Source organism: Oppia nitens, unplaced genomic scaffold (assembly GCF_028296485.1).
Source record: "Oppia nitens isolate AA-2021 unplaced genomic scaffold, nextdenovo-longstitch-racon4-pilon3 scaffold8_pilon_pilon_pilon, whole genome shotgun sequence".
Taxonomy (NCBI): Eukaryota; Metazoa; Arthropoda; class Arachnida; order Sarcoptiformes; family Oppiidae; genus Oppia; species Oppia nitens.
Genome location: NW_026533252.1, coordinates 3,349,473 through 3,367,500, shown reverse-complemented (window position 1 = coordinate 3,367,500; position 18,028 = coordinate 3,349,473). Strand labels below are relative to the sequence as shown.

At 21.4% G+C, this 18,028-nt stretch overlaps 1 protein-coding gene across 1 annotated transcript in view; it reads right to left on the bottom strand.

The window, feature by feature from the left end:
* Window positions 1–14,400, bottom strand: part of LOC128964415 (potassium voltage-gated channel subfamily H member 8-like) — a 21,633-nt gene extending 7,233 nt beyond the window's left edge. The window contains exons 1-7 of the mRNA XM_054311004.1: window positions 14,179–14,400; window positions 11,911–12,144; window positions 11,388–11,689; window positions 10,947–11,187; window positions 10,264–10,424; window positions 9,960–10,042; window positions 1,752–1,876 (exon numbers count right to left, since the gene is read on the bottom strand). Coding sequence (XP_054166979.1) covers window positions 1,752–1,876; window positions 9,960–10,042; window positions 10,264–10,424; window positions 10,947–11,187; window positions 11,388–11,689; window positions 11,911–12,144; window positions 14,179–14,254 — 1,222 coding nt within the window. The 5' untranslated portion in view covers window positions 14,255–14,400. The remainder of the gene's footprint in view (window positions 1–1,751; window positions 1,877–9,959; window positions 10,043–10,263; window positions 10,425–10,946; window positions 11,188–11,387; window positions 11,690–11,910; window positions 12,145–14,178) is intronic.
* Between the last annotated feature and the right edge of the window lie 3,628 nt (window positions 14,401–18,028).

Genomic DNA, 18,028 nt, shown 5'->3' with positions numbered 1-18,028 from the left:
ACTACTACTACTACTACTACTTCTACCACTAGTTCTGTCTATCAGTTCATAACCAGAGACAGAATGATGAAGAAGTAGTAGAAGTAGTAAAAAGAGGAAGAAGAAGAAAAAACAATCTTTGAGTCACTATTTTTATACACTTTTAATACATAAGAAATGCTTAATACAGTTGTGTGTGAATTGATATAATAGTTTAGGAAAGAAATAAAGAGAGAGAGAGAGAGAGAGAGAGAGAGAGAGAGAGAGAGAGAGAGAGAGAGAGAGAGATCAGATACACTCACTATTCATACAAATTTTTATTTTGCTATAATATCATACACAATACTACCTGTACTTTACAATACAATTGTTATCATAACTGACATATAAATTTACTTTCAAAAATAACAAATAAAAACAAATTTTCAAATAATTTTCTATACATTTTACAACATTATAGTCCTAATTCTCTATAATTTGTATTTTTTATTATCACTAATAAATTTTTAAATTCTTGTTTAAATTTAAATTCACAAAATATTTTTTTATAGGCTAAAGGTTTACTATCTCTTAGTAATTATTACTTTATTTTGATTATTAGTAAAATTATAAAATAATTAAAATTTTATGCACAATAACTTTATTATTATTATTCTAATTTCGTGTATAGTTTCATTAAAAATAAAAATATATGTATTAATTATAATGAAAATTTTATATCTTGCACTTGACATCAAATATTTTAATAATCTCTCTCTCTCTCTCTCTCTCTCTCTCTCTCTCTCTCTCTCTCTCTCTCTCTCTCTCTCTTGAAATTTTAATAACTAATACTGAATATAATGAACGCTAAAAGCAATAAATTATTTCAATTCTTGTATTTGGCAAATAGTATATTAATATCAAAAAACATATTAGTATTATTAGTATTATTAAAACAAATATTTATGTTTAATGTACAGTAAATTTGAGAGTAGAAAGTGCTGTATATTAATACATGAGTTGTTTCTTGTGTGTAGAAAATAACATTTATATATTAAAAGTAAATTATTATTTTCTACGGAAAACAGATTTGAGTTCCCGTTTGATATATTTTTGTTTAGTTTTATTTTTTTTATTTTTTCACTGAATTTTTCAAAATAGCTGTGACTTGTGATCTAAATTAACAATAATAAAAGCTTTGGTTTTGTTTCTATAGTGTTAGTTAGATATATATATATAAAATATAATATTTAAAGTAATATATATAAACTAAACTCTAAGTCAATGAGAGTGAGTGAGTGAGTGAGAGAGAGAGAGAGAGAGAGAGAGAGAGAGAGAGAGAAATGAAGAGAAATTGCTTTCATAGAAAAATAAAAAACAAAAAACAGTCAAACATTTTAAATAAATCACTGCTTTTTTATTACTGAATCTACTGCCAGATATACTATACAATATATATATATATACAGTACTGTACCGGTATATACTGTATATATTGAGAGTGCAAACATCATTTTTTTTACTTTGATTTTTAATCAAATTTGTGTGTATTTTTACGTTTGAATTCAACAAAACATTTACATTATAGTGAGTGAGTGAGTGAGTGAGAGAGAGAGAGAGAGAGAGAAAGTAATGAAATGCAAATATTTTTTGACATAAAAGTTTAGTTTTACATTAAACTACTGTTAAATGTTAATCTGTATAGAGTTTAGTGTTTTTTAATGTCCTATTATTATTATCATCATTATTTTAGGTTTAATGAAATGTAAATTATTATTTAGATTTATAGTTACCGACGTCCCAATCGATCGGATGAAACTCAATCTCTTCGACGGCGATTACATACCAAATACAGGCCAACCAATGAGCCAATAATGAAAACGATAGCATCAGTAATGTCAGTATAATATAACTGTACCTGAAATGCAAATCAAATACAATATAATGATAATAATAATAATAAAAAACAATATATAATAATTTTCTTTTGATTAAAATTGATGTTATTTTTTTTATATGTCTTTATAAGCGTATAAATATATTATAATTTTTTGTTTGTTTGAAAAGTTTGATTATTGATAAACTCAGCAATCATATCATACAATATACTATATTATAATAATATTTGAAAAATTTTTAGCTCAAAAAAAATCTTATGCATCAGTAAATCAAAATAAAACAAAAATCATAGGATATGCAAAAAATAAATAAATAAATGAAATAACTTTTTAAAAGGCCCCCAATAATAAACTGTTAAAATTTATATATATAAATATGAATTTTAAGCAAAAATCATATGTGGTTTGAATATATTTTGTATGATTGCATAAATATTTGATGCATTTTCGGAATTTAAAGATCATTAAATATAGCATTTTTATAATATTATATTATTATTATTATTATTATTATTATTATTATTATTATTATTACTGTAATATTATATGTAATAATAATAATATGTATAACAAAATTATTTTTCAATTTTATGTGAAATAAAAATTGTTTATGCTTATTTTCTATTATTCATTATTAAATTCCTAAATAAGTATAAAAATTTTATTTTATTTTTACTTGTTTAGTACATTTACAGAATATATCCTAAAATAAATTACATGATACAGTATAAATATATACTATATATATATATATWTTTTTTTTATTATTTTTCTTACTAATCACTGATTTTTATATTGAAAAATAACTATACAATTTAATGAATGGCTTTCAGTAGAAAATTTTATTGTGAAACTTATTTTTTATTATTATTATTATTATATCAAATCATATTATATACAGTTGTCTAATGAAGTGTTTGACTGCTTGGTTTGTGATCAATAATTATTAGAAGAAACAGGTATTTAGTTATATGTTATATAAAAATTAAAGAAAAATTTGTCAATGATATAGATATATATGATATATACAGTAGATATATCAATAGATATACAGTATATATAAATACATATAAATTGTGATTTAATAATACTATAATATAAGTAGAGACACATTATATCTGTTGAGATATAAGATATTGACTTTTTCTGTCTAATACTAACTTTCTTTCATCTCTCTCTCTCTCTCTCTCTCTCTCTCTCTCTCTCTCTCTCTCTATCCCTCTATTTATCTATATATCTATCTTTCTATTCACTTGTTTGTATAAACTTTTTGGTCTATAGCTTAGTTATGTTAACATACAGTACAGTACTGCATAAAAGTAAATTACTTTATACTATCAATATATAATATATATCAATATAATGTAGTGGTATTGAAGTTATAGTACAGGTTTTATCCATGCTTTTGATGATACAGAACTCAAAGAGAGAGAGAGAGAGAGAGAGAGAGAGAATACTAAAATCAATACAAAAACATCTTATCTTATTATTATTGCTATTATACTGTAAGTAAATGTAAATGCTATTACTAGAATATTCAATAAAATATATATTTAATTATTTTTATATAAATATTTGTTTTTAAAAAATGTTAAGTTTTTAGTAATTTCCATAAAATCAATTAAATAATGATTTATTACAACATTTAGTTAAGATAGCATCTAAACATTTGTTGTTGTTATATATGATATAGTTATATATAAGTTATATAACACTTTTCTAATGATGATTATCCCATATATTTTTTATCATTACTATTATACTGTATCATATGATACTTGATTGTGAGTGTCATTACCGAATCTTATATTGTCTATTATACTGTCTTATATATGTTGTATATCATAAAAATAACAATTTGAAGAGAGAAAAAATATAATGTTATCATAACTTGAGTTAATTTCAGTGTCAAACACCATCGCTTATATTTATATACAGTATATATATATATATATATTATAAATACATTTGAGTCAAATAACACTATATATATATATTAGACAACCACAGTAGCAGTAGTAACATAATAGTTTAACCAATTATCATATGGTTTACTATAGCTTACAGGCATTACAATTACCTTCAAGAGATACATTTACCGATCAGAAACAACACACATATATATAGAATATATACACCGTATATAAATACAAAATATTTATACAGAATATATATACAGAATATATATACAGAATATATATACATAATATATATACAGAATATATATACATAATATATATACAGAATATATATACAGAATATATATACAGAATATATATACAGAATATATATACAGAATATATATACAGAATATATATACAGAATATATATATACAGAATATATATACAGAATATATATACAAAATATTTATATAAATTTCTTGTGTGTTGTGTGTGTGTGTATATATATAGTTATATTTTGCAAATTTAAATTGAAAACATAGTCAGCACTTATTAGGAAAACATTAGTAGTGTGATATAACCCAAAACACAAACAACTAGTTGTGTAATGAATTGCAATTTTTTACATTGCTGAGTTTCTTATTTAACAATTTACAAATATTTACAGTCAAGAAAAATAGCAACAAAAAAATTCAGCCACTAATCCAAGTTAATGTTCACTTGAGAGATAAAACTGCTTTAAGGCTGACTTAGGTTTTGTATATAAATATACTTATTTTTTTCGGGCTGTAAATCTACTAATAAAAATAAATTATTTCCTTACACACACACACACACACACACACACACACACACACACACACACACACACACACACACACATACACACATATACACACACACAATGTTTACTGAATTTTGCTTAATACAGTCAAATAATATATATATATTTATATTTACATAATATATATTTTTACATAACATAAAATTTTTATATTACATTTATTATGTGTTTTTTACAACAAAATTATATTTATACAAAATAGTCTATTTATAAACAATCTAATGGTAAATAAAATGAGCAAATAAATAGTTGTAAATTAATTATTGCTATCATTATTCAAGTAAATATTGTATGTATTAAATACTAATAAAAAATTATTGTATAAACAGATGCAGTGAAGATTAAAGTGTAGACAAAATGTAATAATTATTTGCAATATTTACTTTGATTACACAATAATAATAATAATATATAATAATATATAATAATCTTATATTTTTGTTTTTTTCATTGAAAATCTTGTTATATTTATGATTAAAATCATTAAGTAAATTATAATAAAATATTCTAACCAAACAATATAAATATATAATTTAATAAACTTTTTTTCGCGCATCTTTATTAGTATATACTATTAATACAAAAAAAATAATATTATTATATTATAGTTTGTTTTCATAACAAAATTAATAAATAAAATTTTTTTTATATAAATTTGCTTAAATCAAATCAACAATGCAATTTACCTAATTTTTTTATACTTGAAAAAAATTAATAATTTTTTGTTGTTGGTTTTTTGTTAACAAAATTCAATTTATTATATACCAGAATACATACATACATACATACAAACAAACTAACTAACAAAAAAAATATTTGTATTTTTATGTATAATTAATAACTTTTTTTTAGAAAGTGTTATTTATTATTGTCATCAATTTGGGTCAAATTAAAAAAAAAATATTATTACGTGTATAGGACATATCAATTTATAAAATAACGTAAATATAAATCATATATTTCATAATCATAAATTTTTCTGTAAAATAAATGTTTGTACAACTTATTACTGTAAATAAATTATTAAAACAAAATAGTTGATGCAATTAATTTTTTAAATATTTTAATTACACAATTTAACTAATGTCTAGACTTGTTATTATTTACTAAAATATATCTATTATTCATATATATAAAGCATTACAAATAGAAATGGGCAAATAGAAATTTCTAATAAATTTTTAAGAAAATTTCTAAGTAATAAATTTTTAAGAAAATTTCTAAGTAATAAATTTTTAAGAAAATTTCTAAGTAATAAATTTTTAAGAAAATTTCTAAGTAATAAATTTTTAAGAAAATTTCTAAGTAATAAATTTCTATAGAACTTTCGAGAAATATTTCTATTATTTTTAAAAAATTCTCTTTTTTGACAACACTAAACATAGATTAACATATATCATAGTTTATTTTAATATTTATATTTTTTTGTATTGATATAACAAAATTAAATAGAAATAAACTATTTTTAAAATTTTAGATTATTTTATCTTTTTTTTTAAATTCTATTATTGATATATAAAATATAAAACTGTTGGACAATCGATTTTATTGTTTAGTTGGATTATATTTTAAATATATATTAATAATAATAATCATAATTTTAATATATAAACACATACAGTACTATATATGTTGTTATTTGCTTTTATATTATAAAAATATCTATTGTTTTCATTTTGCTTATGAAAACAAAATTTTGAATTAATCTAATGCTTTCTATGTTTATATTACTAAAAAACCTACCAATTATTTAAATTGTTTTTGTTTATTTAATAATTTAATTATATAAATTCTAAGTATAGCAAATATAATTTTATTAACATAAATTTCTATTACTGTACTTATTAATTTAGTATTATTATTATAGTAATACAGTATATTATAGTTAATTTGTTATATATTTCTAATGTTATATTATTTTAATAATAAATTATTATCACTTTTAAATAATGGGCTTTTTTAACGATTTTGATTTTCTCACCTAATTTTGAATCTACAAAACATTCTGTATAAGTAGTATAGTATAAAAAATTAATAGCAAAATAAATTTTTATAAATTTATCTCTAGTAAAAAAAATAAAGTTAAAAAATAAAACAAAAGTGTTTTATGTGATTATATATTATAAATTATATATAATATAAACAGTATAGTGTAATATATTTGTGAAATAACGATAAATATTTTTACTAATTTCTGGCTTATTTCTAATTTAATTTTATATCAAAAATCCAATATTATTTAAAAGTTATAAATAATCTAAGTATTTAGTAAAACTTGTATATATACAGTACATACGTATATATAAATTACTTTTTTTTGTTACTATTTGTTATTAATAATTTAAATTATTTTTTTTTCAGTCATTATTTAATTTATTTATACTGTCGATTATTAATCGTATTGTTAAAATATAATACAATAAATCAAATTTTTATGTTTTGTGCAAATATTAGATTTATGTTTTTTTAAAGAAAAAAATATTTTTAATCTCAAAACTACTATTTCGTGATTTATTTAATAATCAAAACATTTTGTATGCGATTATTATCATTTGGGTGTTGTTGTTGCCAAACAATTAATCAAAAATATATCATATTTTAAATAAGTATTTTTACACAAATATAATGTAAAACTAAAACATTTGGGATTTTAAACATCAAAAAATTGATTCTTATTTTTTTGTTGAAAAAAATGATTTGATAAAAAAAAACTGTTTTTTTTAAATAATAATTGTTAGTTTGATTATACGCTCTATAAGTTACAATATATATGTTATAATAAATCTCTGGTTTAAGGAAAAACATTTCTCTAATGAATAGTATTTTATAAATAATAATAAATTATTTTTTTAGTGTTTATAATAGACAAATAATATAATACTTTTTTTTAAAAAAAAGATGTTTTATATATTTGAAACATATGTATAGAAAAATTGGGTTAACATTTTTTTTTGATAAAAAGTCCCTTGACCAAATTAAATAAAATTTAATTAATTAAATGTATTATTAAATACATTTATTTTATTTATATTTACAACTATGATATTATACAGTTTATTCATTAATATGTATAATGTTTTTTCATATTTAATTTTAGCTATATTTTTTGATATTATATAAGTCATTCAAAACAAATGTTATAAAAATAACTAAAATTAATTATTTAAAATATTGCAGATGACTTTAAAATATGTAGTCTTATAAATAAAGTAAATAACATTAATCTTAAATAAAATAATTTTATTTTGTAATTAAAAAATAAATTTCTGTTTTAAAATTTATGAATTTCAAAATAATAATAAATAAATAGTTTTAAGCTTTTAAATGCAAATTCATTGAAATGTTAGGTTTTGGATTGCATTTTAAATATTATTATTTAAAAAATTTACTAATTATATATAATTACTAAGATTAAAACATTTATTATTTGCAGGGATATTCATTAAAGGACGTCTAACATTTCTTTTACATAAAAACCTTTTACATTTGTATTAATCAGTTTACTTACAATAACAACAAAAAATATTATTATCGACTATTCATTGATGTATTTACTTTATTTGTCCGATTATTAGATTATGATATATTAGTAGTGATCAAATCAAATATTAACACTGATATATCAATAATATTATTATATTATGAAACACATACACAATATTTAATAAGATTTGTACTCTATATTAACATTATATATAAAGATATATATACTGTATATATATAATAAAAAAAAACTAAAATTACGTAATACTAATAGGAAATTATCTTCAATACAATTTAGATAAATATATAAATAAATAACACCCTCGTAATTGTGTTTGACCTTCATTTAAATAGGCATTAATAATAATAAGCTTGCAATAAACTAATGGATAGACTCTTGATGTATATATATATATATATATATGTGTGTGTGTGTGTGTGTGTGTGCGTCTGTGTATGTGTGTATGTATGTGTGTGTATATACTGTATGTGCGTTATAATTATTTTTTTTAATTTTATATTTTGAGACTTAGTTTGAGATTAATTTAAGTGCAATTTGTTGAATGAGTATTTTGTTTAGTATTAAGCAATAGGAAAATAGCAAAAACAACAACAACAACAAAAAAGATCAAATGTTATGCACTAATATTTGCTAAATTATATATACTTTATAAAACTAACTGTTATTATTTAGATTAATATTAGCGAACACCTGTTATATTTATATATAGTATATATATAGAGTATATATTGTATATACTGTACAATAATTACAGAATATTCTGTATTATATAAATACAGAAAAAATATTGAGAGTTAACGATATACTTAAGAGTATTGCTTGCAATCACTTTCTTAAGTGTTTATAATCATTTGGACAAAATGATTGCTCAGAAATTAATGTACATTTCATTTAATTAATAGCGATTGTATTTTAATGAATAGATAATTAAGTTTTTTTTCGCCCGTTAGTGATTGACATTATGTCTAAATGTTTTGCTTAATTAGTTTCAAAGCGAAAAATCCTTAATCATTAAAATTCAGTAATTTTTGTCTATATAAATTTATATATGATTTATATATATATATATATATATATATATATATATATAATGTATGCAAATATTAATGTTTTGTGTCATTACTTAATAATTGTATAAAGTTGTGTAGGATATTTTTAATGATGAGTAAATTATTTAAATGTTAAATATAACTTAATGTTGTATACTTACAAAATAAACAGATATAAAAATTAATTATCCATAATGTGTTAGATATATATATATATATATATATTTTAAAATCTAATTCATCAACAAATAGTTGCTATATATATAGACTGTATAATACAGTATATATTAAGTGTAGGTATTTATTGATAGAAAAAAGTTTCTTTGCCATAAAAATGCATGAAATTCACAATTTATTCGCATAACTATCATATTTAATGTTAGATTCAATTTATATTTATACAGTATATAAAATAGTTGTCAGAATTTATAAATATATATATTATAAAAATTTGCTTAAAATTTTGTCTTAAATATATTTTTTTTGYAAGTCTTAGAAAACACAYATATATATTAATCTCAATCTAACTGTGCTTTACATCTATATATATATATGATATGATATATTTTATATAAATTTATATATATACTGTACTCTATTTGTGTGTGTATATGCATATATACGTGCTTGATATAAGATGTTTTATTTCATACATATAAAATAATATTGAATATTTTTTGGGGGCAAAATCAATGCAATGTTGTAATTTAATGCAAAGTAAGGTATATTTTGTAATAATAATAATAATAATAATAATATAATATGTAAGAAAAAATATATATATATAATATACTGATACTAACTGTGAGTATCGATCCATTTTTTGTAGCAGCCTGGCCAATCGCAACAATCGAGTCAATTTTAGCAAATGTATTAATGGTGTTATCTTTATTTAATTATAAAAAAAGATAAAATATATTTATATATATACTGAATGAATATTACATATGATATATTAGTATATATTAAAACAGTATTATTATTATACTGTATATAAGATACATAAATATATTTATTTATTTTTAAATAATATTATTGAATGTTTCATATTAGCTATTTATAGATAAATGGATAGCAATAATAATAATAATAATATAAAAAGCTTACTCTGCTATAAAGGTGGGCCGCATAGAGCAAATCAAATGGTAGGGCAGCTAAAAGGTCGACTATAAACCAACCGCGCAAATAGTGTACGGCTATTGATCGCGATTTGGCCACCACTTCGCCCTTTTTGTTCACAAATGTGGTCCGAAAGTTGAGTATTATATCTATAAAAGTTTTTTTGTGAAGTTTCATTCAAACAGAAAAAATAGTTTAAAACAAAACAATTCAATTATTGGATTATATAAATAAGTGAGAGTTTATATGATATAAATAGTAAAAGCTATCATCATTTCCATCACCAGGGGGTACATATTAATGTGACGTTGATGTTTTTAAAATAATAATAATTTTATTTTTTAAAAGAAAATCTTATTTTATTTTTTTTGTTCTCTCTCTCTCTCTCTCTCTCTCTCTCACTCACTCACTCTTTCTTTCTTTGTTTTAATATTATTTTTTTGTGTTTTTGTCTTATATTATCTGTAATCCAAATACACTTAACGGGCTGTCATTTCTTATAGCTTATACCTACATAATAAGCTGTTACTGATATAATCTGTAGTACAGTGTATATGATGTCATTGTGTGTGTGTGTGTGTATGGATAGGTATGTAATTGTCAGCCTTACCAAAAAAAACATTGTACTGTACTGTATATATATATATTTATATATTAAAAAAAATACTTACCAATTAAAAAGACAATTTCGACGCCAATATCAGTAATAATAGTCTTGTATTTATCGGACATTTCGGTATTGCTGTGTCTGAAGGCTGCACTATAGGGCACAACGATGGCCACATAGAAAGTGGCGATTAGGATAAGCCAATCCCAACAGGTCTTAAACATGCCGTAATGCGAGAGAATCAGTCGTGACTTTTTGAAAGCCGCCGTTTTATATTCAGGCAATGCTGTCGAGTGTAATATGTTCTGGATATTTGGCACCAAATAAACAAAAAAGATGATAAAATCATGGATCAAATATCGATTTTTGGATAAAGACATCAATAATTTTATTTATTTATTTTTTGTATGTATTTATTTCTATAAACTTATTAGTTTCTCACTTAAATCCTACTAATAATATAAATAAATCTAAAACTAAAAGACTAAGACTAGACTAGACTCACATTATTTAGCTTAAGCTTAGACTTAACGGTTACACTTCGTCTATAATGACCGGACAGCTGATAGAGAACGGCTCGACTTCTGCGGCGCTGATAATGATTGGCCGTTAGACAGCCGTCCTCTTCTTCTACGGGACTGTTGGCATCGAGTGCCAGATCGTCCATATCGTAGCACTCTTTGGTTTCGTCCTCAATTTCGGCCATTTTTGTACGGGTAATGTCCTTATGCGAGGCCAAAAATAGGACCACTTCGTGCTTCTCATTCTTAATGGGAACGATATCCAGTAGACACCAAAAAGGACTGCCTGTGTGTGTGTGTATGAGTATAATATATAATAAAAAATAAACCATTTGTTTGGAAAAAGTAATTAATTTTAATGATTGTAAAACTCTTTATATGATATATATATATATATATATATATATTTAGTAATATATGATTCTTATAACAGTTTTTCTTTCTCTTTGCAACACAAAAAAAGTTATCAAAAAAAAACAAACAAAAACAAAGACTATTATTAAATACCATTTCTTTTATAAAAAATCACTTCAATCTTGAGTTCGCTTTTGGTTTCCAATGATTCTTCGATTTGTTTGATGAGTTCATGAGCCGTGTCGGCACCAAATAGGAAACTACAGGCACAGCCCTTTTGCATGATCTGAGCCCTGGCGAACCCACTGAGCTCGCAGAAGCCATCGGAACAGTAGACAATCGGAAATAGGTTCGGCACCTGTGCGTTGCCCAACACAAAGTTGCTGTCTGTGTTTTTATATTTAAATATATATATAATAATAATTATAATAATACTGTATAATATTTACATATATATAGATATAAATAGAAAACTAATATTTAATTTAATATCAATAGTTAATTATAATGTAATTAATTATAGAATTATTATAAGTAGTATATTAGTTATTGTAATATAATTTTTATGAAAATTTTTCTTTCTTTCTTTCTAACTAAATAAATGAATGCAATAAATAAATTGTTTGTTCATTAATTAAAAAATATTTTTAATTAAAATGAAACTACTAAAACTTTACTAATACTACTACTAATAATAATAATATGAAAAGTAATTAAAAATTAATTTAATTAATGCTTTCTAGATATGTTGTGTTTGATGTTCAAACATTAAGTAAATAGATATATATATATATAAATTTTAAAGTTGTTTACAAAATTATCAATTTTAAAGTAGAAAAATTTTTAAATACCATATTATACAAGTGTTGATTAAATTAATGACATAACATATTTGTTAATAACAATTTTTGTCAATAAATTCTTGGCATTAAAATGTAAAAATCTCTAACATATAATAATAATAAGTAAACAATAGAAATACGTTATATATTAGATAAACAAAATATAATATACTGTATATTAAACATAATACTATATATATATACTGTATTATATATATCTTGTTTTTTAAAACTTCTTATAATCTGTTGTTTCAATTGTAGATACGTTTAGTAAATACAAAAAATATAAGAAAAAACAAAACAAAATATATTATTTGTGTATCACTTAGAGTTTATTACAAAATACTGATCCGTGAGTGAGTGAGTTAGGAGTAGGCATTGGTAACAAATAAGAGAAAACTGGAGGTAGAGAGAGATAGGGAGAGAGAGAGAGAGAGAGAAAGAAAGAAAGAGAGAAAACCTTTCAAAAAGGATTTTTTAGATTTAAAAAATACTTTTACAAACATTACTGAATTATTCTCTTAAAAATTCTTTCGTAAAGTAAAATCCTTAACTAATTTCTATAAAAACAATGCTTTTTTCATTATAGTTTCATTTAGGATACTTTTTTTATTATAAATTATAGATAAGTATAAACAGTGGTATAACTTTATACCGTAAAATAATATTTTATATATATATATCAAATAATTTAAAAAATTTTAAAAAGTTTTTTTTCTCTCGCTATCTTACAAATAATTTATTCGGCAATTAAATTTTTAATGCTAATTCCAGTTAAATGAGTTTTTATTTTTAAAAAAATGATTTATACATACATATATTATATATTTATATAGAAATAATAAATACGGTATTTTAAATTTTAAATTTTCTAACTGTTAATAATTTATTAAAATATATTACTTTCACTTAACTATCTGTTTGAGTTTAGTATAAATTATTAATATTATGGTATCATTCATGCATTTAAATAACTAGTATTATATACAGTATATACAGTATATATATAATGTAAAAAATAAAGTAACAAAAAAAATATTATAGTATCATATATATATACAGAATATACCGTATATATAAAAAGTAATATCAGTAAATAAATATACTGTAATACAATAATACAATATTTGTTTTGCAAGTGTATATACTGTATATTTAAAAAAGTATAATACAGTAGTTTATACATCATAAAAGTTAAATATATTCATAAATACTACGGTATTTTGTGTTATAAAATAGATGATATAATTTTTTTTATATATATGTACAGTATATATATTTATATCGCATATATCACATAAAATATTTAACCTTAAACTACTACTACTACTACTACTACTACTACTACTACTACTACTACTACTACTACTACTACTACTACTACTACTACTACTACTACTACTACTACTACTACTACTACTACTACTACTTACTACTACTACTACTACTACTACTACTACTACTACTACTAAGTAATAATGTAAATTGTTTGGGCTATAATATTAAAGACATGTAATATTGTTGTTATTTTTTTGGTTATTATATTTAATAAAACAAAACAAAAATTGATATGACTTACGTGTGCCATCAAATCGGGTGGCAATGGTATCCAAAAAAGTGTTTTGAGGTGCGAGCAGTCCTTTTCTTGCCGGCATTTGGGAACCGATAGGTTTTTATTTTAGTTGACTCTTCAATATACAGTAAGTTTTGCTTTTGTTGTTGTTGTTGATGATAATGATATTGTTGTTGTTGTTGTTGTTATCATTAAATAGTTGTGCGTTTAATGTGTTTTTTCTTTGCTTTTTCTCTCTGAAGACTAGTAGTAGTATTATATTATATATTATAATAATATATATATGAGTTATATATTATATTATATATATATATATATATATGTTTAGGTCTTTGGCTGACAATCTTTTTTGAAGATCATTGAATGGATGAGTCGTCGGTTCGTCGACTTTTGGTTGCATTTAATCTATTTATTTTATAAGAAGAAGAGGAGGAAAATATATATAATATATATATATATATATATAAAGTATAAGCAAAATAAAATTGATCCCAAAAATTATCAATTGTTTTTTGTTTTTGTTTTTATTTTTTTGATGAAAATTTATTTTTTTATAATTATTTTCTAATTGAATGCCATTAATGAGAGATCAATTTAATTGGCTAACTAATAGACAGATAATAATAATAATAATAATAGTTTTTTCAATGCATTTGTCTATTGATTAGTTCACTGCTTACTACTACTAAAAAAACAATAGAAAAATTATTTGCCATTTCAATAAACTTTAATTAAAATTATCATTTATTTTAATGGTCTAAAACATTAACAATTACATCTATCATTGGGTTGGGGTTTTCGGGTGTATATGTGTGTGTGGGGGGGACTGGTATTAATCACTCACAATAAAATCAATTACAATTGACTGCCAACATATCAATTACAGTAACAATTATCCAGTAATTGACAAGTTTATAACATCTAATTATGCAATTTAGATAATACTATGATATATATATATATATATATAAACATATATTTTAAACACTATTATTTTATAATTATATTTTTAAATATTTAAATTAAATATTTGTAAATAAAATTAGTAATTCAAATTTATTCATAACTTAAATATACTCTATATATATATATATATAAATATAATGTATTATTCAATTATTATCATTATTATTATAATATTGGTATTATTATGAAAATATCAGCAGATTTTTTAATACTTCCGCAGAAAGAGTAAAAAAATCATTTCTGAAAGAATTTTTTTTATGTGAATAACTTTAACATATTATTCAAAAAATAAAATATCTTTTAAAAGTATTGAAAATTAGCGAATAAAAGCAGAAAAACATTGTTGAATACATTGGCAATAATAATAATAATAATTCAATGGATAAAATGCTTTTTTTAACACAAATATAAACAATAAACAATACATTAATGCTCACCTAAAAAATATGATTTTAAAAATACATTATTATATACACTAAAAAATATATATATTATTTATATATATAAGAGAAAAAAGTTTTGACTCTCATATATATATTATATAATAATTTTTTGGATTTTTTTCGGAAGAAGAAAAAAGTTTTTTTTTTGGTTAACAGATAAGAGAAGTTCAAAACTTGCTAAATGTTATCACAATAAATATATAATAATAATATTATTATTATTATTTATTTATATATACCGGTAATATAAAACACACCGAAAAAAATAATTCATCGGATAATAGTTTTGTGTTGGAAAGTATATACACAATAACACTGTATTATTTTTGGTGTGAGTGTCCGTATGTATGTATGTATGGAGTAAAACATAATGATAGGCAAATGCCTAACTGGCAAAAAGCTATCATCATTTTAACTGAAAACGCTTCGGTATATCAGATACTAGTCCTGCGCTTAAACTACCGAAGCCGACTGTATGTGTGTGTCGAGAGACAGTTTACTATACTTATACAACTACTGGGTATTATATTTTATATATAACTTATTCATAGCCAACAATCTCTAACAATACATATTATACACACATTATTATTATTATTTTAACTATACTTATATTGTATTATATCATATATACTGTATATAAGATTTGCAATATATTAATATATATATATATATATATATATAGTTTTTTCAAAATACACTGAACTTTCAGAAGATTGTGTGTAGATATGAGGTTATTGTTGTTGTTGTTGTTGTCATTGTTTACAATTAAGATAATTATTTGGAAAAAATCATTAAAATCCAATCGTGAAACACTTGAACATAGTTTATTTGCCTGAAAAACTTTAGTTTTTTGAAAACATTGACTCTCTCTCTCTCTCTCTCTCTCTCTCTCTCTCTCTCTCTCTCTCTCTCTCTCTCTCTCTCTCTCTCTCTCTCTCTCTCTCTAGTTTTCTTTGTTAATTAATTATTATTAAATTAATTTAAAACACAAGTTTTGGATATCATTATATTATTATTGTATGTTATATACAGTAATTCTAAATAATTATTTTATAAAATAGATTTCATTAATTTTATTTTTTTTAAATATATAAAGTATATACATACTGTATAATACAGTATATATATATCCTATTATTATATACTGTAGACCTAAAGCTAGAAGTTTGATATTATATAATTGAAATTAAAACTACATTCAAGTTTTATTAACATAAAATTAATTATATAATTATTATTATATCCGTTTTTTGTGTAGTAAAAATCTGCTTGTTAACATAAATTTCTATTATTTATGTTAAGGAATAAAAATTTTATTTCTTAACATAAAATAAAATTTATGTTACATTTTACTGTAATAATAATATAAATAATAATAATAATAACATTCACAAACATAACATAACATGAGATAAACAAATGATTACAACAGTATTTAATATGCTTAAGGCTATCAAATACTATTAATATTTGATATTCACTATATAAACAAATAAATTTATTATTAACTATCTATTCAAAGAAAATATTTTTAAAACTAAGAGTGTATATAACTTATATTGAATACATAATATATATATTTAAAGATAAAATATATGGGGGCGTAAAAAATTAATCAAATTTTTTGTGTGTGTGAAATCATCAAATATTTATAATAATAACTTAATAATAAATAAACACTAATATAATACAGTATATTCCATTATACTAATATTTTTTTTGAAATTAGATTATATAATTAGAAATACTTATTTATTTTATATGTAATTTATAAGTTAGTAATCGTATTAAATACTATTGGTATGTGTCTATACCAGCAATAAGGAGTAAAAAGGGGGGAAAACTAACAATAACAACAACAACAAAACTTAATACCGATTCTCTAGTAGTGATTAATTGAATGAGTACTACATTATATACAGTATTACCCACACACACACACACACACACACACACACACACACACACACACACACACACACACACACACACACACACACACACACACACACACACACACACACACACACACACACACACACATACACACACATAAAGCCATAGTAAATTGCATAAAGAAAAAAACTAATATTATATATAATTATCTATCATTTATTCATAATATTTTTGTTATTATTATTATTGTTATTGTTGGTTATATGTTGCTTATCGGAAACTATTGAATAATATTGTCAAGTTCAGTAATTACCGGTGCACTATTACTAAATATATACTAATATAAAGTTATATAAATAAATATACAGTATATATAAACATATAATTTATATATATAGTATATATATATATATATATATATATACAGTATATTTCATAAAATCTCGGCTTTTTTTAACTGCTCATAAAAATCGATAAATAAATCACAGGAAAAAAATAATTTTTAAAATTAATAAATAAGTATATAATAATTAATAATATGTATAATT